Here is a 22,271-nt window from a genome sequence, read left to right on the forward strand (position 1 = left end):
TTCATAAAAAGAAGGAAAATGTATACACATCAGTTATTTCAATGTTATTTGTGAATATATTAAAATATTAAAGAATTTCTGGGAATTATTTTTAAGTGACTTTAACATTTTAAGATAGTACATGGCAGGCATTTCTTATTCTTCAGAGATAATTAAGTTAATGGATAGAGGAATAATTGAACGAATTACATCAAAGGTCTATAGAAAAATCTGGAATGGATTTTCATCAGTAATTTGATAGCCTACTGTTTTTAGAGAACACAGTTGTGATGGGGAAATGTATAGATATTGCCACAATTATGATAAAACTGTAGACAGTTTTCTTGATGCAATTAAATAAGATTTCACAAACAAAATATTGAATTCCATATTTTATCTGATGATGCAACAGAATTGGGCATAAATATCTCCAATAAAAATAATTTGTAATAGAAAATACATAGCTGATATGGTAGTGACCATTCAGAGATCTTGACGGCCTAGTTACAAGGAAGTAGTGAGAAGTCAAACTCAGAACCACAATACATAAAGTAGTGAAAAGTTGATGGATTGTTGCCAAAATTTGTTGACTGTCTACCAAGATATCAGGTGTTATTATAAAAGCTTTACATCCAGGAACTAACTTAGTGCTTATTAAACCATTTTACAGAGCAAGAACTTGCTGTACCAAGAAGTTGGACAACTGTTCCAGGGCCTCATAGTTCATAAGAGGCAGTTTTGGGGTTTGAAGCCAGGAAGTCTGGCTGCAAAGCAGAGAATTTTAACCCTTACTCTCATAGAGATCATTTCATTATAGTGCTCATTGAGGAAAGAGTACATTCCCCAACAAAGGTGCATTTTCATGAAGCTCCTTTGTTAGCGATGTCTGGGATTGACTGTAAAACACTTACACAGAAGGCAGAGTTGGTCCAGGCACTCTTCTACTTGAATTCTGCACTCTATTCCTATCTATCAACGTTTCTGGGATGGATCTAGCTTAATTTTCAACTTCTAAAATATTCTTTGATGATGGCTTTAAGATATTTTAGCATATAGGAGTATTTGAACTTTAATTTGAGAACCCCAAAGACCAAAATCCCTTTAAGACCAAACAAATGAGTAACTAATGGTAGAATTTCAGGCACTGTGATAGGTTAAAATGCCTTATTTAATATCCCTAAGTTGTATCACATAAGTCACTGTCTGCCTTGTTTGTGGAGGAAAAAACCAGCCCTACTGTCAGCACAAAGGAACAGGGTGAAAATGAGGTTCACATCCAGGAAGCTCAGCCACCTTCCATGTCATACCAGCTCTGTTCCGGTTCATGCCTACCTCCTGGGGCTGACAGTCACTTGTCTCGTGAATGTTGGAAGCTTCCTCACGGCCACCACAAAGCAGCCAGACAGTCCTATCCAGAATTCTGACTCCTCCAGCCACTTGATGATTTTGATAAAATTTCACAGTACAGGGCTTGGGTTACGGCGCCCCAAGAGGCAGCTGAGTGGGCCAAATGATGTCACTTGCCATTGTGAGGGGTTAAATTCCACCGATGCAAACTTTGACCAGTGGGGAGGAGAATCTGTGTGAAGCCCAGACAACACGTCCTCTTGTTTTCCTCCCCCAAGCGGAGTGGTCTGACGCATGGATTCTCTTTTTAGCAATTCAGGATATCCCATGACAGGTGGGTACCTCTGTTGGTTACCATGGTTCTGTACCTCCTTGTGCCTCATTTCCTTTCCTTCCCTTACACTAGTTGCTCCAAATTTTCTCACACCCCTCAAATTAAGTATCACTGCTTTCAACTTGGCCTCAGGCTCTGTTTTCCAGGGAATGTGGGCTGAAACAGTTGGCATTGATATCCCCATTGTACAGATGGGGATAATAGTAGTGAAACTCAGAGAAACTGAGTAACTCTGACGTCACTTAAATAGCAAGTGGCAGGCCATCCAGCCTGAATTCTAGCCCTGTACCATATCTGTACTGAAGGCAAAAAAGTATGTTTTGCTAAGGCAATAAAGTGACAAAGAAAGGACTAAGGATGAAGTCCAGAAGCCTAGCCATTACTTCAGAAAGCACAATAAAATACAATGATCAAACTTAAAAATGGAAATGTCATTAATACATTCAGAAAGCACATAAAATCTACTAATCTATTTCAGGAGGAAAAAAATAGGCTGTTATTAGGCAGAGCTCCAAAACCAAACACAAGGATCTGTACTCTTCTTAGCCAAAGGATTTTAACCTTGTTACACTCTCTTCCTTGCTCTCAGTCTTCCCTGTGCCAAATATTCCATTACCAAAATTAAATTCACAATGTTTAAGCATAGCATAGAAGCATTGCCCACGAATGTGGACAAAATAGGAATCCAGAAATATCCCATTCTACTGGTTACAAACTGCATGTTTCTAATTTATCACTTTTGCTATTTGTATTTATATAATCATTTTTAATAATTAATACATTCACATGGACTAAAAGGATATTCCGTTTAAAATCTTCATCTTACCTCATTCCCAGCTGTCCAACTTCCCCGAGACATTTTAATGAATCCTTCTGGGAGGGAGTTAAATTAGCTGTCTGAGATCTACTCACTCCTTTACAGGGAACATGCCTCAAAGGGACTTAGTCTAACTTCGGTAATCTGGACCTCCAGGTAAATAGACTTACTGATATTTATTAGGAGGTGGAAGTATTGTCTCTGAAAGGCCCTTAGAAGGCAGGCCCTGGCTAACGATGACCTATAGTACAGGTGAGCTCTAGGGAGAATGTCAGGTTGGCTATTCCTGGGCATAAATTGGAGATGCTTCATAATAAAATGCTCCCACTGTGGAAGGTGATCCTGTGAACCTCACATAGAGAATACATCTCTAGCTGATGGTGCGAGGTAGCCGCCATGACGTCACAGACTTCTCTCTGCTTCATCCGAGCATTTGATTGTAGACGTCCTGGCCATTCTTACAAAGCTTGATACTGGGAAATATCTCTCTGATTCATAGGAATTTGTGTGTTTCCTCAACTTCTGAAGCACTTCTATGCATGTACATAAATACAGACATCTATTCTTTTTCCGTTCTTTACACCAATGGTAGTATGATAAACATGCTGTTCTGTAGCTTGATTTTTTTCCTATTAATTTGAAAATCTAAAAAAAGCAAAGGAAGAAAACAACAAAAGGGGAGGGGATCACTTATAATACCGCCAAAATATTTGTTTGTTGAGCGGTTTTTACATTTTCCACATTAAGCAATTTTGGAGGAAAAATGGAATAAATACAAGCTGTGTTGACAGGGTTATGTGGAAACAGGTAGTTTCATACACTGCTTACAGGAGCATAAATTGAGACAGTCTCTGTGAAGGACCATTGGGCCATGGCTGTCACAGTTACAGATGCATATTTCCCTTAAGTCAGCAATTCTACTTCTAGGAAACTACTGGGACAGATGTATTTGCATATATGGAGTACATTGTGTATATAAGATTATTCATTCTTTATGAGAATAAACGTTTAGAAATACCCTAAATGCCATCAGCAGAAACTGATTAAATTATGCATAAATACTGAAGCTGTAAAAAAAATGAGGAAGTTCTTTACGTACTGATTAGCATTATCTATAAACTGCATCAGTTACAGCTGCACACTACAGCACTTTTTATTAACTACTAAGAAATTGTTGATGCATACATTTCAAGCTTTTTCTTTGTGCATGAACACACTTACGTATTTTTCCAAAATAAAATCGTACTAAATGTGCTCTTTCATAACCTAATTTATTATGTTTTCCAATAAGATCAACATTATCTCATATTAAGAAACTTTAACAACATAAATTTTCAAATGCTTTAAAGTAGCACAAAAATATAGAAAAATACACAAACCACAAATATATAGCTCTATGAATTATCACAAAATGAACAAACCCCCTTCTGAACAACCATGACAATTTCTACCTACTCTCTCCTGACATGTTCAGGAACTTGTAATCAGTTCTCTTTGGAATAAAATCCCATTTTAACAAATGGAAGTATTCTATATGTATTATAAATTTTATATTTTAAAGATTGCAAAATATTTTCCATTAGCAATATAGGACCGATTATGACTTTAATTTCTGCCAATAAATCAACTGAAACTTATTGTACCATGTCCTTACTAAAACATCACTTGATCTTTTGCAAATCTGAGCTTGACAGGTGTCTATGATGCAATATATATGAAACTGAAACTATTCATATAAACTCACAAGGCCAAAAGTGATAAGAGGCCTCTAAGGAATTAAGGCCACACATCATTTCTGAATATCTTTTATATGATTGACACCAGGCCATATGCTACATCTACCAATTTTATTATGTAATGCACCTTCAACAACGACATACGCAAGTCACCTTAAAGATGATGATTTGAAAGACATTTAAATACTAGATGATGCTTTAAAAACCAGTAAATTTTGTGAAAATTGTGTTTCTTGGAAACTTAATATTCCTTAGAAAATCGATAGGTGTACTATTGGAAGAAAAGAAATCAAACACAGGAAGAATTTTTCATAGATAATCTTCACAAATATAAGTAAAACTAACCAAATATGTACATATATTGGTCTCGTTAGCATGTCATAGCTGACCTCTCTGAATGATGTGGTCTGTCAGTGTTTGTCGGGAAGCCGATGGAGGACCCCCCACGGTTTATCAATGACTATCCAGCCTTCTCCTTGCCCGCTGAAGTGAAGTCGGCCTTGCCTCCTCCAGTCTTGTTTCCTCTCCCATCCTTGCGTGAATCTGTAACATTATGGGTTCTTATTGAAGTAAGAGAACAGGAGGCCAAGGTCTAAGAAAGGGGCGCACATTTGAGATATGTGTATGTCAGAGAGAGAATTGAGTGCAGCTTTGATGTGTAAGGAGTTGGGTGGGAGGAGAATCAAATTTCATTTTTATATTTTGTTTTTGATTTTGTTTTTTTAAGAAGTACCACATGGCTTAAGTGTCCCTTTCATAAGACTTGAGAATACAAGTAGGGTTATTTTGACATTGCTTTTGGGTGTGGCATTGTGTTCTTGCTCCATAACTGAACCACCTGGTTAACAGCTTCATATGCATCATGAATTCAAAATCTGAGTTTTAATACATAAGTAGTATCAACTAACTAATCTATGCCAACTTAATATTTAATTCAGCTTATATTTGTCATCTCGTTCAGGATTTAGTGTATATGAAACACTATACCAAACAAATTCTCTCCCTCGGATCTTGATTGAAAGAAGAAAGTTTTAAATTAACAAAATACACTCTATTTTACAAATTAAGATTGAAGAAGGGCTCAGTGGTCAAATAAGTTCAGGAAGCACTGATTAAGAGCCTCATTCAATTTCTGCAGATGTGTCTGCAACACTAATGAACCAAGAAAACAAGTTGAGCTTGCTATGTTTGGGTGTTTTTAAGTGTTAGCATATTGAACATATTTATCCTGACAACCTGAAGACACTATCTCCAATTCTTCAGTAGTTCTCCAGATATAGATACTTTACCACTCAGTTCTACAACACAATCATGGGAAAAACCCCCGCCATTTCCAACAACTTTTTCAGACAACTTAGTGCATGAACTAGCATATTCTTGACATCAAAACACAAAGAAGACAGAAAAACAAAGGAAAATTTAGGATCATTCTCATTCATGAACATAGATGCAAAAATCCTAGCCCAAATATTGGCAAACTGAATCCAAAAATTTATAAAAAGAATACAGCAACATGACTAAATTGCTTTCCCTACTGCCCTACCCCAGAAAGAAAGGTTGCTTTAACATTAGAAGGTCAGTTAATATAATTCAACACATTAACCATTTGAAGGAAAAAAATCATACAATATCTTTAAAAGGTACAGAAAGAGTTTGATAAAATTCAACATCCATTGTTAAAAACATTCTTAGCGGGGGCTGACCTGGGGCTGAGTGGTTAAAGTTTCACATGTTCTGCTTCCGCGGCCCAGGTTTGCGACTTCAGATCCCAGGTACAGATGTACTCCACTCATTGACCATGCTGTGGAGGTATCCCACATACAAAAAATAGAGGAAGATTGGCACAGATGTTAGATCGAGGCAAATCTTCCTCACCAAAAAAAAAACGAAAACAAAACAAAAAACAACTTCTTAGCAAACTAGGGAAAAAGGAGTTATTTAACCTGATAAAGAATGTCTATAAAAATCCTACAATATCATACCTAACACTGAAACATTGAGAACTTTCCCTCCAATATAAGGAACTAGACAGTAATGCCCTACTGTCATTTCTAGTCAACTTTGTATTGAAGGTTTTAGAGCAATAGAGTGAAATAAGAAATAAATGGTTTAAAGACTGAAAAGAAAGACATAAAACTCTCATTATTCATTTAGAATATAGTTCTGTATGTAAAAAATCTAAAGGAAGCTTATGTGACAAATTACCAAAACTTAGTGGCTTAAAAACACACATTTGTTATCTCACTGTTTCTTTGGGCCAGGAGCCCAGGCAAGACACAGGAGAGATCTTGGCTCTCATCTCACATGGCTGAAATCAAAATATTTATCCTAGTGTTCTCATCTGTAGATCATGGCCCTTTTCCAAGTGCACTGGGGTCATTAGAATTTAGTTTTTCATGGCAGTGGGACTGAGGAGCTCTGCTGTCAGAGGCCACGCCTCTTCATAGGCAATCCACAACATGGCTGCTTTCTTCTCCAGGTCTGCAGGGGAGTCTCCCTTTCCTTATTAAGAGCTCAGTCCCTCCTTTAAGAGCTTTCAAATGATTAGGTCAGGCCCACCCAGAATAAATTCCTTTTTAATTATCTCAGAATCAACTGATTGGAAGTGTTAATGACTTCTGCAAAATCCCCTCTCCTTCCCCCCTCATAACTTGACCTAATCATGGGTTGATATCCCATCATGTTCACCAGCCCAGCCCACACTCAAGGGGAGGAGCTTACTCAGGGTGTGTACACCAGAGGACAGGAATCTTAGGAGCCACCCTAACACTGTTTCTGCCACAAAACTTCAGACAATTTTTTTCAGAACTAATGAGGTTAACAAGTTAAGTGTATAGTAAATTTATATTCAAAATCATTCGTATTCATATGTACCAGAGAGTTAGAAAAAAAAAAGGGAGACCATTTAAAATAGCATTCTAATAATAATAGTAATTCTATTTGATCAGATGACCATTGAGGAATTGAACGAAGTCTTCCCAGAAACCATATTAGACAAGAAGAAGTATCCTTATTGGCCTCACAAGCCAATTGAGAATTTATAAACTGGAGTCAAGGGGAAAGCTCTGGCCCTTGTATTATAAACTCTGGACATTAAAAATAATTACATAGTGAGAAAAGTAAAAATAAAATAGCACTCTAAAATAGAGTAATTAGTAGTATGTACTTTAAAAAATTGTGCAATCTCTATGGAGAAAACCATGAAACTTTAATGAAAGACATTAAATAAGAAGTATTTAAGAGAGCTATAACTTATTGATATGTTGGAAAACTCCATAATGTTAAAATGTCAGCTCTTGTAACTTGCTTTATATATCCAGTGTAATCCCAATTAAAAAAAAATCCCAGGAATTTTTGTTTGTTTTTAGGACTTGGCCCAAATCAAATGATTATAAATGTATATGGAAAAATAGAGAAACAAGAATATCAAAAGAACTTACGGAAAACATAGAGAAAAGTGTACAATTTTTTCTGTGAGATATCAAGATGTATTATAAGACATACTAATTAAAACAGTTTGGTATTAATGTAGGGAAGACAAACACATCAATGACACAGAATAGACAACTCAGAAATAGCACTACATGTAAACAGATGTATAGCAGACAAGACAGAGTGGCACAACAGATCACTAGAGAAGGTTAAGAAACTTCCATAAGTGTTTCTGGGACAACTGTGGACTCATATGAGAAAAAATTAAATTAGATCCCTACCTCACACCATATCCAAAAACAATTTTAAGGAGTGTCAAGGCGCAAAAACTAAAGGCACAGCCGGAAAATATTTAGAGATAATATAGGTAAAATAGATGCTTCCTTACATTAGGAGAAACATCTCTAAAATAGGACACGAAAGGCACTAATGAAAAGGAAAATGTAGCTAAATACAATTCCTTTAAACTTTACAAAGTTTTATTTATTAAAGAGACACAATAAAGTTAGTGAAAAACTAGCTACACTTAACTGACAAAGGACTAATTTCCAGAATGTATAAAGAACTTCTAAACATTAATAAGAAAATATTAGACAAACAGTAGGAAAAAAATAAGCACAAGACCTAAATTTGCCCATAACTAAAAAGGAAAAATTGGCCAATAAATATTTGTAAAGTTCTTAATTTTCTTAGTGGTCAGATAAATAGAAATTAAAATCTCAGTGAGGTTCATTACTTACCTACAAGATTGGTAGAATTAAAAGGTCTGACAGTAGCAAATATTGGAGAAGATATCATTAAACAGGAATCCTCATACACATCTGGCAAAAATATAAATTGAAAAACTATTTTGGAAAATAATTTACTATCTAGTAAAGTTGAAAATATACGTACCCTGAGATTTGGTATTTCAGTCCTATGCTTGGAGCAACCGGTACACGTGTCCCAAGGTTTATGTACAAGACTGGTTGTAGCAGCATTGTCTGTGATGGTCTCAAACTAGAAACAATGGAAACATCAATCTATATTATTTGGGTAATTAAATCTTGTTTGGTTCATATAATGCAATAGTATGCAGCAATTTAAAGGAAGAGACCACAGCTACATTCAACAAAATGCATAAACTTCACAGACATAATGTTGGATAAAAGAAAGAAGATGCAAAGAATACCTGATGAAGGCACAAAATTCATATAAAAATTGTATTCATATAAAATTCAAAACAAGCAAGACTCATCTCTCATGTTTAGTGATACGTACATGGATAGAAAAGCTATAAAGATAGGCAAAGAAATAATCGCGGCATGAGTTGAAAGAGAAGTCACCACCAGAGGGGATGGAGGGGGTTGTGACTGGGGACGGGCAAGTTGGGGGCTTCAGTGGTGCTGTTGATGTTCCATTTCTTCACCTGTGTGCATTTACGTGTGTGTAAATGTTTGAGTACAGTGAAAGGGTTCTATTGACGCTTTGGGTCTTTATCCTAGGAAGCTGTCCTGCACACTGTAGGATATTTAGCAGCATCTCTGGTTTCTACCCACTAGATGCCGGTAACATTCTCCCCTCCCAAGTGGTTACAACAAAAATGTCTCCAGATGTTGCCAAATGTCCTCTGGAGACAAAGTCACCCCCAATCGTCCATTGCGAACCACTGATATAGTAATTTTCTAATGAAAATCTCCTTGAATACAGGAATGGTTGTTACTCTTTCACAATAGCCAACGCAACTTTTTATTTGAAGCTGCCATGTTTTAACATAAGTGAAAAAATGGTAGGGCATTTGTGTACATTCTCCTAGGAGAGATGTTTTCTGTTCCTCAAACAAATGCTGGGTTTGAGATTGCTTCTATTTCCTAGTTCCTTTATCCTGTGAGAATTTTAGGGGCCAGTAATTTATAGAAAGTGACTTTTTAATCACCTTCAATGATGTGATGAAAATACTCTCTTTTGTATGGCACAGAATAAGATAACAGAGAAAGTGCTCATACTTTCAAATTAAACGTGAAATAAAACTAGGCTAATATTTATGGCCCTTTGGTATGGGGAAAACAAGTATTTTTAAGTGTTACATGGATTTATTTTCCTTTTTATTGGTAAAAAAAGAAGCTAAAAACTTGACTATAGTGCATGTTTTATATTACAGTGTTTTAAAGTATATGTTGTCTTTTATGTAAATGCATTTTGAGGAAAAAAATGTCATAATTCATTAGGGTTTAGGCAGTGTCGTAAATCTGTCACAGAACATGGGAAAAGCGTGATTTAGTTATATTGGAAAGAGTGTCATTGCCACAGTCCAACCACCTGTACTAAATTGAGTCATTTAAAAATGCAAAGGGGTGTGTGTGTGTGCAGCAACAGATGCAAGTAGTAACTCAACACCTGTTACATTTATATGTAAGAATCACTTAAAAACATATGTGTTCTTTGGTTATGTTTTTTAAAAACTTTAAAAGGCAGAAATTTAATAAATGTCTAAAAACATAGGATTGAATCAAGCATAGTACTTTTTTTTTTTTGCTGAGGAAGATTTGCCCTGAGGTAACATCTGTGCCAGTCTTCCTCTATTTTATATGTGAGCCGCCACCACAGCACAGCCACTGATGAGTGGTGTAAATCCATGCCCAGGAACTGAACTTGGGCCACCAAAGGGGAGTGCACCAAACTTAACCACTAGGCCACAGGCCGGACCCCCTTCAAGTGTAGTATTTTAAGTTCATAAATATGCAAAACATACACACATACCTATATTCATATATTTTTTTAACTATTTTAGAGTTTTTAAATCCATATCTTTAGTATTTAGAATAATAAGTAAAGGGTAAGCATTTTATTAAGTGGTAGTATAATGGCAGTGGGGTGCTAGAGTCATCTTGCACCAGATACCAGATCGTAAGGGCCAAATGATAAATTTACAAAATTTTACTAGCTGGAGGACATCAAGTTGGTAGTTTGAAATCAGCCATGGTGGGGGTACTTAGACCATATAAATTGGCAAACTCAATGAATCAGGGCTTCCCGGCCTCAGGGAAGTGGGTTGCTACACATTTACCAGCATCCCACTGGTGGTCTGGCTAAATGGTGTTACATAGAATCTATCCTACTATATTTATAATTTTAAAGTATTATGTTTATGCTTTAGCAGCAAATTGTACTACTGATTTGTGTGAAGTATGGACTTTTCTTTTAGTTACATTTTACTTACGTTTTCTCTTACAGAATATGCTTAAGCTGTTTTGCCAGCTTCTATCAGCAACATAGAAATCACTGCCTAGCAATTGTCCCAAAGTATTTTATAAGGTAAAATACAAGATGTTGAATTCTTGGCCTGCATTACCTAATATTTTAATGCTCATCTGCGTCTAATTTTGGATTTCCAAATTTTATATGATGACAAAGGGAAAGGAGCTTGAAATAGGGACAAAGACTATACTTAAGAGTATAACATTAAATTTATTAAATGGTAAACAGTTTTCTACCTTCACTGAAATGTAAAGAAAACACAAAAAAACCAAAACTTTTTCTTTTAAATTCATGATTTAAGTAACTTGGGAAATATTTGGTTCAAATATCAAGAAATATTTACTAAAATGAGATCTGTAAGGTGAATTCTTGTGTGGATACCAAGAACTGATGGTTTAGTTAATGTGTTTTGTTGCCTTGAAGCAGAGCAATAAACTCCGTGGACATCTTTGTTCCTTTCCAATTTCTTCTCTATGATAGAAGATAAATTTTGCCTAACATGTTATGTGCACAAAAACAGTTCCTGATTTCCCAACCTTCGAATGCCAAAAGACAACAGATATTTGTTCATAATAAACATGTTTCAAATCTGTTTTTTAAGGTTGAGAGTTAAACTTTGAGGTGCTTATACTTCCTTGTTACCAGGTCATTTTCTCCATCTGGAATTTTCTCTGCTTCTCTTCTTCACCTGCTCTGTTCCTACCTACATATCAGAGTAGCTCTAAAGTTGGATATCATCCACGGCTTAGTCTCAGCCCTCCTATTCTGAAATGCTCTAGACCATCCAACACTTAGTGTTTTCTGAAGGTTATTTAATGTATTATCAGTTAACACCTTGCTCATTAAGAACAGAGCCTCATGCCTCTCTTGATGTCTCAGCATCTAGTACAAGGCTTACACACAATACATGCTCCATAAAATTTGTTAAATGAAATGAACACACAAGTTGGTATGTTTCAATATCCAGGGCCTGGTAATTATTAGAGATCACCAGAGATTATAGGTAATTTTTATACTTGAATTCATTGAAATTTTTTCCCTTTCATGTACAATTTGCCAGATTTATGGCATACAATTGCTATAGAAAAAATTATGCCTCCTTCTTTTCCAGTTTCAATTTAATCTGACTTGAAAATTGACACACATGTGCCAGGTTCCCAAACACCATGTAATCAGAAAGTATAGTATAATCAAAAAGTGAGGAAGACAAGTAGTTACAGAAGGGAGCTATTATATTTCGATTTCACTGAGGATTTTATAATATTAGGGTGTCTTGTCCTAGTCACAGTTGGTTGAACCCAAAGGGGAATCAGAGGGAATAGTCAGCCAAGCTGTATTAGTGACTATAAAATGTACTTTCCTGATCGGCGTTATGCACAAGCAGCTTTTCACATTCATCTGCCATTTCTATTTCTTCTTCCATAGGTATTTATGACCCTATATATCTTCCTACTGTGTTGTATGTCTTTTTCTAAATTATTAGTAGAACTTCTTGAATTTCAGGGATAGTAAACCTTTGTATATTGTGTATAATTCAGGTCATTTTGCCTGATTTGACTTTACTTAAAAAACTATTTTTCATCGTGTGGCAAATTTACCAGAATCCTTTTATGGCCTCAGTGTTTCATGTGTTACTTAGGAAGGCTTTGCCCACCAGATAATTATAAAAGTATTCTCCCAAAACTTCTCCAAGAGCATTTGTTATTTTGAACTTTTTCATTAGTGGATCTGAAATTTATTTTGGTGTATAGATTGCAGTAGAGATATGTATATATTTTTTTCTTGATGAAGAGGAAATTGTCCTGACTGACTACTGTGCCTTAGTCCAATCTCCCCACTGATTCGAAATGCCATTTGTGACATTATTAGTATACATCAATATTCAGTTTCCATGGATAACCACCTTTCCTATAGGTTAGGCAGTCTAAGGATTACCTCTGGTCAATGGACTGTGAGCTGAACTGGTATGTGCTACTTCTGAACTAAGGAAGCACAAAGCTCCTTGCAGCCTTTTACTTATTCTTTCCCTGCCATGATGACGGAGGAGGCCTCATGCTGAAATGACAGTGTCATCAGATGGAAGCAGCCTCTATTGTGTAGACCCTGCCTGGTGTTCAGCTTCCACAGAGTCTCTTAGATCCAAAGTGGATTTTGCGTGACAGAGAAACAAGCTTTATGAGTCAAGCCTCTGAGATTTTGGGGTGTGTTTGTTACTGCAGCCTACATCTACCTTATCCTGACTAATATACCACCTTTAACATATATAAATATCCATATACATACAGTTTTGTTTCTTGAGTCTTTACTCTGATCCATGTATCTATTTGCTGCTTCTTATATAATACTTTCCTGTCTTACTGTAACTTTATAGCAGATTTAATACCTTAGAAGGCAAGACCTGCATTATTGTTCTTTTTCAAAACCCTGTTGGCTAGTCTTAAGCATTAACTTTTTAAGGTAGACTTTTAGAATTCTATATAAAAGCCTTTGGTTGGATTTTGAATCATACTGCATTAGATTTATAGATTAAATTAGGAAAATTGACATCTCTGCCATATAAAGTCCTCGAGCTTTTTTCATATGTCTTGCACGTTTCTTTAGGTTTTGTTTTATTGTTTTCATTGTGTTTGAATAAGATATTTGTCTAAATTACATTTTAAAATCAATTCTTACTAGTGTGTAGGAAGAGAATTGATTTGTCTACATTTCTCTTGTATGCAGCTTTTCCTGAGCTCGTTTATTAGTTTTTAAAGAAATTAGTTAATTCTTTTTCACCAAGAGGTAGTCCTGGGCTTGCTGTTTCTTGGAGGCTTATCAAGTCTCCTTCTGAATCTGTTTCTAGTCACTAGCTTGGAACAATTGCGTGTATTTCCATCCTTCATGGTTTCTTCTGCCATCTGTTCTAGGAAGTGTCCTATTTAAACTCTCCCTCCATCTCTTGTTCCTGTAAGGCATTTAGCAAATCTGTTTGTGTAATTAAATTCCTGTCCTATTATTACTTTATGGACTAATTTTACAGCATGGCATAACTTATTTAATATTTTCATACTGGTTTCACCATCCTCCATAGGAAAACTGTTGTATATTTTTTCTATACCCTATTATTATGGAGTTTGTAATCTGAATATAATCTCCTTATCTCTCATTGATTATCCTCATAATATCAAGTCGCGCACTGCCAATTTTATCGAGGTCTTTGCTTGTTAGTATGTATTAAAAGTTTCTACCACTGGTATATAAGTTCTTATCTTACTTGGTAAATTATTTTCTTACATCCATTGTTCAATGTGTAAAAAGGACACAGAGTACAAAAGACAGATATCTGATCCTTATGAGTCTGTTTACAAAAATGTTAGCGTATTCTTATGAGTCTTTTTGAACAAGTTTAACAAAAATCCTGTGAAGTCCATGAGTACTTAAATACCATGGCATCAAAGCATGTAGCTATCCAAAGGCTTGTAAACCATTCTTTCCAATACCTTTTACCTCACAGGGGGAGCCTACCCACAAAAGGTAAAAAGGGAGAGGTAGTTCTCACTCCGCTTTCTGGAAATATCACCCCCAAAACACCCCCCAAGCTACTCTTGACTAAGCCATCAAAGGAAGATAGTGGACTAGTCAGAATAGGCTAGACGATGCTTCAGGGACAAACAATTCCACATTTTCAGAGTGGCTTTTTGACAGATGAAAGACGGTTACAATTATTTTGCTGCTTCTTGTTAAGGGGCAAAGTCTAATTCCTCTTCTCTTAAATCTGGACTGGCCGTTAGTGACTTGTTTGACCAATAGAATGTGGTGGCAGTGACATTCTCAGATTTCTGAAGCAAGTTCTTAAGAAGCAATGCAGCTTCTACCCAGGCCTCTGGGAACTCTCACTCTAGAGAAAGTAAGTATGACAGCCCTCCAACCGCCATGCTGAAGGAAGCCCAAGTAGCCACATGGAGAGGCTGCATGGATAGGAGAGATGTCCCCTCAGTCCCCAGCTTTTTTAACCATCATGTACCAGGTGCCAGAATAACTCTAGCCTTAGCCCCCAGGTGCCTGCCAGAATATGAAAGAACCCAAGCAAAAACAGTCCAGCTGAGCCTATCAAACCCCAGAACTGTGAGACACTATATTGAGATGGTTAATTATCCAGCAATAGCCTACCTGAATGGGCTTATCATAATGAAAATTTATATCTTGCCTATGCAGAGTCCATTTAGAATCCAGGAGACTGTCCAGGGCGCTGTCCTCCCTAACGCCTCTCAGCAATTCAGGCTTCTCTGGTCCTGGAAACTCCTAGATCATGACCTTTCGTGTGTGTGTGAGAGAGGAAGATTTGCCCTGAGCTAACATCTGTGCCAGTTTTCCTCCATTTTGTATCTGGAATGCCTCCACAGCATGGCTGAGGAGTGGAGTAGATCCGTGCCCAGGATCTGAACCTGTGAACCTGGGTTGCTGGAGTGGAGCGCATGGAACATTAACCACTTGGCCACGGGGCTGGCCACTCATGACCTTTTCCCTAAGGTTCCACAGCAGGCAAAGGGAACACTGGAGCATCTTGCACCAGTGATTAAATGCTTCAATCTGCAAGTGATACACATTCACATCCCTTCTGCTTGCAGACCAGTGGCCAGAACTTTTACACTAATATGCGTGACTTTGAAGAGGGTATGAAAGCATCCTCCTCTGCAGACTGGGAAAGAGAATGGAACTGGATATGCACCCACCACACTCTTCCTCTTTCTCCTGCTATTGCGTCACCTCATCAGAGTCCAAGCAATTCCTTTTCCACTAAGAACCATGTGTTTTTTGTGTAATCATAGTTGCCCCATAGTGCCACCGTTGGTAACTACTCTAGGGACAAAAACTCTTTCTCTCGGTACCAGGTACCAATCTTCCTAAAATTGTACTTCCATTCTTTAAACATGCAAAGGATTAAGCACTGACCTAGTTAACTGTTGTTGCATAACAAATTACCCCAATCTTAATGGCTGAAAACAACATTTATTATTTCATAGTTTCTGTTGGCTGGAGGACCCAGTTAAGCTGTTCCCTCTGGCTCTGGGTCACTCATAATGCTCAGTCATCTCAAGAATAGGGGAAGAATCTGCTTCTAGGCCAGTCATGTGGTTGTTCACAGAATTTAGTTCTTCCAAGGCTGTTGGACTGAGGCCTCACTTCCTCACGAGAACTTGTCTAGAGACCTCCCTTAGTTCCTTGTCACATGGAGCTCTCCATATGGCATCTCAGAATGAGCCAGCAAGAGAAAAAGAGATGGGGTCCCAGGTTTTTGTAACCTTATCACAGAAGTGATATCCCATTACTTTAGCTATATTTTATTCATTAGAAGTGAGTCCCGTGGACCAGCCCACACTCAAGGGGAGATGATTACACAAGGGCTTGAATACCAGGAGGTGAGGGTCTTGGAGGCCATGTGGGAAGATGCCTATGCCAATCACTACTATGAGTTGGGTATTGTGCTCTGCAGGGATGCAAAGACATATAAGGCAAAGCCCTTAACTGTGAAGAGTTCCTACTAGGGGTTGGAGGAATGAGGAAAGAGGGTTATAACTACATGTAATTATATACAATGTGATAGAGTTATACGGGGATGAGCTATTAGATCCAAGAAGAGAGAGCAGCTAATTCCGCATGACTATTGGAGGTACAGTGTGAGCTACACGATAGAGGCTGAATAATGATTCACTAGGCTACTAGAGAAGAAGAGTGTTCTAAGCAGAACAAAGAGGCAAGGAGGCATATAAGTACCTTGTATTTTTTTGTTTTTCTAGAGAACACAGATCTTTTTCTAGAGAACATATATATATATATTTTTTTCTAGAGAACACAGATCTAATGAGACAGCAGCTGCAGTATCATTAAAGCTGGGTGTCCCTCACTCTTCTGTGAGGTGCTGGCCATGCAGACTTTTTCCTTGGTGGGTTCTTACTACCATGCTGTGGACTCAGAAATAGCCACACATGATTCTACTTAAAGACTGTCATCCAGAAGGGGTAGATGAAGAGGGGATGTCGGAACAGGAAGTTAATGGGATGGAGTTTAAAAAAAGGGAGCCAACTGTTTGTCCAACAAATTCCAGCATACTACCACTTTCTATGGACACAACGATTTTAACTGAAATAATGCGATGTTGATTACACTGTAAATTTGGGAATGGCCAATATTCCTATGGTAGAAATGTGATGCAGTGGTGATAAATGTGCAGATCTAGGGGTATAAGGAAAGGGTATTCGGATTGTAACTCCCTCTTGAACCCTAAAGAAGGGGAAGTAGGTTGGGGACCCATTGTCAACCCAACCTCACATCACACTGTAAAAGATTTCACCAGTGATCACTACGTGCTTGGGAAACGGGGAGTAGCTTTGTGTTACTGGAGCATAGGCGATTGTGGGGATGGTGGAACGTAAAGTGGGCAAAACTGAAGCTGGACTGTAGAGGACTTTGTGTACCATGTAAGTCAATTTGACTTTAACCTAGGAAAAATAGAGAGTCCTAGAATCATTGTAGCATGTTGTGCCTCCAAATAAGAAGAAGTAACCTTTGTTGAATCATCTCGTGAGCCGGGCATTATATTTGTCTCATTTAGTCTTCACGGCCATCTTACGCGGTAGGCTCTGCATTTAAACAGAACCTCCGGTGTCAACTAGTTTTAGCCCCAAGTCACAGAGGTGGGAAGTGTCAGGCTGAGAGGCCAATCATGGTCTGACAGCACTGCTCCCTGACCTTGGTCTGTGCCACCACACTGCACATTTGCTCCTACACATTCTTGCTCCATTCCTTCCTACTGAACTTAGTCTGAAGGTTAAGAAATGCAATTTTTGAACACACATTTTGTGTTAGATATGGAAAAACCTTCAACAGTCAGTATCTTTCGTGCCTCAGATATACTCTCTCTTTTCAATTTTTCATTTTGCAAATTTTCCAACATACACAAAAGTAGACAGAAAAGCAAAAATGAGTTTGGCTTCAACATTGACGTTGTCCCATTTTTGTTTCATCTGTCCTTCCTTCATTCCCCACATTTCATTTCTGGAGTTTTTTTAAGTGAATTCTAGATATCATATTACTTCAACCATAAATATTTCACTATCTGTAACCAATAAAGATTTTTAAAAATATGGTCATAACACCATCATCACACCAAACAAAATTAATAGTAATTCCTTAATATCAGATCCTATTTTTAAGAATTTTTTGTTTTTTTTGATGAGGAAGTTTAGCCCTGAGCTAACATCTGTTGCCAATCTTTCTCTTTTTGCTCAAGGAAGATTGGTGCTGAGCTAATATTTGTGCCAATCTTCTTCTATTTTGTATGTGGGATGACATCACAGCATGGCTTGATGAGCTGTGTGTAGGTCTGCACCCGGGATCTGAACCTATGAACCCTGGCCTGCCAAAGTGTAGCACTTGAACTTAACCACTATACTACTGGGCCAGCCCTAAGAATCTTTCTTTACCAATCGCATATCACGTATAAAAATTGTACTGAACAGAATGGTAGAATCCCCATGCATGAATCTCTTTTTTTTTATAAGCACAATAAAATATTTTCCATTGAGATTATAAGATTGATCTGTATCCAATAACAGTGACTTTTAGTAATACTTATTGCAAGGACATTTTCCAAATTTACAATAGTTTGTAAATTTCAGTCATATTTTGATGATAAGACCTGGCTACACTTAGAATTTAGCGACTACTAATTAACACCTAATTCAGGTAAGATCTTCTCTGGAGGCAAAATTAATTCTTCTCTCCTATAAGTACTGATTGGAGACTGACATTGCTACTGGACACAAACACAGGTTCTTTACTTGCCACACAAGAGGGGCCAAATAAAACTGGAATGCCAGGCTTATGCAAGGAAAGGATTTGTATTTTGGGTGACGTCAGCCAGGAGAGGAGAGGGAGCCCTCAAATTCGTCTTGACTCCCTGAAAGATGGGAGGCAAGGGGTTTTAAATGTTGTCAGGCATGTGGCCTTGCTGGTTGGCACCTTCCCACCAGCTTGTGCTTGCCTTTGTGAGGCCGCTTGTAGAGAGGGGGATGGCAAGATGAGGAGTGGATACCCTTGGTTGTCTGCCTCTGTGGTGGATGGTGGATTCTGGTGCCAGGCAGCCAAGGACTAAGCAGGGAAGGGGGATGGGTGCTTTTGGTTTTAGCCCCATATATGCTGAGTTTAATGTAGGGGAACTGATATCAAGGCCAGTATTTATTTTATGTGCCCTACAATAGTCTTAGTTGTATAGCTGTTTTTGTTTTAAGCCCAGGACAGAAAACATACTTTTCATGACATATCGACCACATTACCCAGTTTTACACTTTGCACACCTAATAAATTCTTATAAAGCATATTCTGAAAAAGCTCACCAACCCTCTAAGTGTAATTCCATCATACACACTAAAGATATGGTGGTCTCAAGGTACAGATGCACCTTATGCGTATCTGGAAAGAGATCTGGAAATCATTTAAGGATATTCTCATTTTAGATCTGACAAAACTGTAGCCTAGAGAAGTGTGGGGTGCATTTTGTTGCAACCGGCAACATTCTTATTAACTGACTTATTTTATCTGTTAAGACCCACGTTGTAAAAATTTTTATGAAATTAAAATTATTTTTGTCAAACAATACAATTTCATAGTCTAGTTTCACTATTGACTCCAATTAGGGAATGATGCTTCAATTCACACCTGCAGAGAGTACTGACATTTTCTTCTCCCTTTTAGCAAGAGATGTCCACCAAGGCCCTCGGCTTTTCATTAAACAGGTTTACCTTGCAGTCCACTTGTTATTTTGGCTACCCCTGAGGAGGGGGGATGCATTTTTAAATTACGGGCCATATTTCTCTTTAGAAAAACCCACACGCGCCAACCCCACTTCCCGGGGAGCTGGGCACACGCGGTGCATGTTCTAACTTAAGCAACATTGGGTCATCTGTTTATTTTCAGCGCGGCATTCAGGAAGAAAGGGCGGCCGTTGCCATGGCAACCGACACCCCGGGCAACGGCGAGTCGAGGCAGGAGGGGGCGTGGCCTCGGCGAGCCCGGCCGATAAGAGGCGGCGCGGCCGCCCGCGTCCGGAGCGGGGTCTGGGGTGCGGCGGGCGGAGGCGGGGCGACCCGGCGTCTCCTCCGACCACCTGGAAAGGCCCCGTCTGGCAGGGAAGCGAGGCCGCGGGTCCGTCGCCGCTTTCCCCGCACCCCGCGCCGAGGAGCCTCGCTCCGCGCGCCAACATGGCGGCCGGGCGCTGCGGCCCGCTGCTGACGGCGCTGGTGGCCGCCTGGGTCGCGGCGGCGGCGGCGGCGGAGGCCGGCCCCGAGCAGGCCGCGCTGCCTGAGGAGCGGAGCCGGGTGCGGCCCATGACCGCCTCCAACTGGACGCTGGTGATGGAGGGAGAGTGGATGCTGAAATTGTGAGTGTGCCCGCACGCCCCGCTGTCCTCGCGGGCGCCGACCTCCCCGAGCCCGTGTTCGCTCGCGCTCGCCCCTTGCCCGCTGGGCTCGCCCTCAGGCCCGGCCCCGCCCTGCCTAGCCCAGACCTGCAGCCCAGCCCTGCGGTTCCCGGGCGAGCACCCGTCACCCCTCTCCCCCGACCGCGGTGCGCATGCGCGCCCGGCTGGCCGAGGTGACAGCTGCGGGTGTAGCGCGTACCCCTCGCCTCGCTCGCCTGCTGCTTTGGAGGAGGAAGTGTTTCAGGGATGGGTGGGTGAGCAACTTACTAAGGGGAAGAGGGGGAACAGGGGACGTCTGCAAGCCAATCGTGTGCTTTTGATACAGGTGTGTATGTAGAGGACAAAAGCGGCACTTCACTGACGTTTATGTCAAGTACAAACATAGCGTGGGCGAGGTATTTGTTGAATAAATAAAATTGCAGCACGGCCAAGAGCAGACGAGTTTGTACAAAGTATCTTAGTCTTTATGTTGAAAACCTCGAGATGTCATTGTGAAAAATAAAACAGAAAGATTAGTGCCTTTGAAGTTTTAAAGGAAGATTTCAGATAAATGTTATTTGTTATGATTTTTAGAGGTAGGCCCTTCTGGGTAGATAGCATACCTTAATTGTGCTAGTGTCATGAAGAAAAGGACATTAATGAATTGTGCCTTTGGAACAGTAGGAGGTAAATCGTGGATAGTGCCGTTTCTTGAAGGAGATGGGCAAATTCACTTTTGAGTTAGGAGCAGGCGAGGGATCGGTTCATTGTAGCTTCCAATTAACTCCTATTAGGAAGTGGTTGTTCGAAAGACTTGAAGTACACAGTGGGCAGATGTTTGAACAGGCTGGAGACCATCGTGGCTGGCTGGCAGGGACAATGAAGAATGTCTGGAGAAACGATCACTGAGACCACATCTCCTTGGCTTGTGGTTTCAGGCAGTATACATACTTGATCACTACTATTTAATAATTAATTTTACGTTGAGGTCATAGATGCTCTCGGAATTGGAGCTTTCCTTTATTTGTCCAAGACCGGATTTTGAATCTTTGATTTAGATTGCAAGCAGACGCCTATCGAATGGAAACCTCAGTGTGAGATCACGGCCAAAGTTATAAATCACTTAGTGGATCACATTGTTCAAAGAACATAATGCACATTACCTTCCACACAGGTATTTATCTTTTGGTCACAAAGAAAGGGATGTTTTAGACCTCAAAGTAAAATACCTTTGGTATAGTAATAAGTCAATGAAATTATTAAAGAGATCTGTAGACATGAAGCACTTATTAAAATAAACCGCGTAACTACTTTGATTGAAGGTGAGAGGGTCAGTTTCTATTTAAGAGAGAAACTTTTCCAGTAGAGCTTTATTTAGGACTGTCACGTTCCTAATAATTGTAAGAGTTTTAGGGAGACTTCATTTTGTCAGCTAGTTCTATGCAAAGATCTGTTTTTTTCGTAGGTGCTTACACAACAGAGTTTTTCTAGTTGTCAATTTTCTGATTAAAACTGAGTTTGTATATGTCCGTGTTGAAGGTCAAAGCAGAAAGGGCTGGCTGTGTTTAATGGCCTCAACTGCTTCATAGTTCCTTTTGAAATAGCTATGATTTTTTTTTTAAGTAAGAGAACCAAGGACTCTAAAACTCAGGTAAGTTTAAGCCACATGAATCTTCTAAGTGAGCAACAACCAAAAGCTCCTATGTTTGGCCATGTTGACGGTTCGAATTTTACTTCTTCATAAATGTGAAAGCCTAGACATAGTAATCAGTTGCTCGAAGCTTGCCATGTATCCACTGGGCTGTGTTTGGGCTCTGATGCAAGAGCAGATGAGACATGAAACCGGAAGTAAGCTGTGTAGGCACTTGAGATCATTGTAGAAGTTCTGTTTCTATCGAACACACTTCAGAATAGGTCGAGATGAAGTGAGGCTAGAAAGGAAGGAGGTATAAA

At 39.0% G+C, this 22,271-nt stretch overlaps 1 protein-coding gene across 1 annotated transcript in view; it reads left to right on the top strand.

Annotated features, from left to right (window-relative positions):
• The first annotated feature begins 19,920 nt into the window (after positions 1-19,920).
• Positions 19,921-22,271, top strand: part of TMX4 (thioredoxin related transmembrane protein 4) — a 45,612-nt gene continuing 43,261 nt past the window's right edge. The window contains exon 1 of the mRNA XM_046678647.1: positions 19,921-20,300. Coding sequence (XP_046534603.1) covers positions 20,122-20,300 — 179 coding nt within the window. The 5' untranslated portion in view covers positions 19,921-20,121. The remainder of the gene's footprint in view (positions 20,301-22,271) is intronic.

This window comes from Equus quagga, chromosome 12, assembly GCF_021613505.1.
Source record: "Equus quagga isolate Etosha38 chromosome 12, UCLA_HA_Equagga_1.0, whole genome shotgun sequence".
NCBI classification, from domain to species: Eukaryota; Metazoa; Chordata; class Mammalia; order Perissodactyla; family Equidae; genus Equus; species Equus quagga.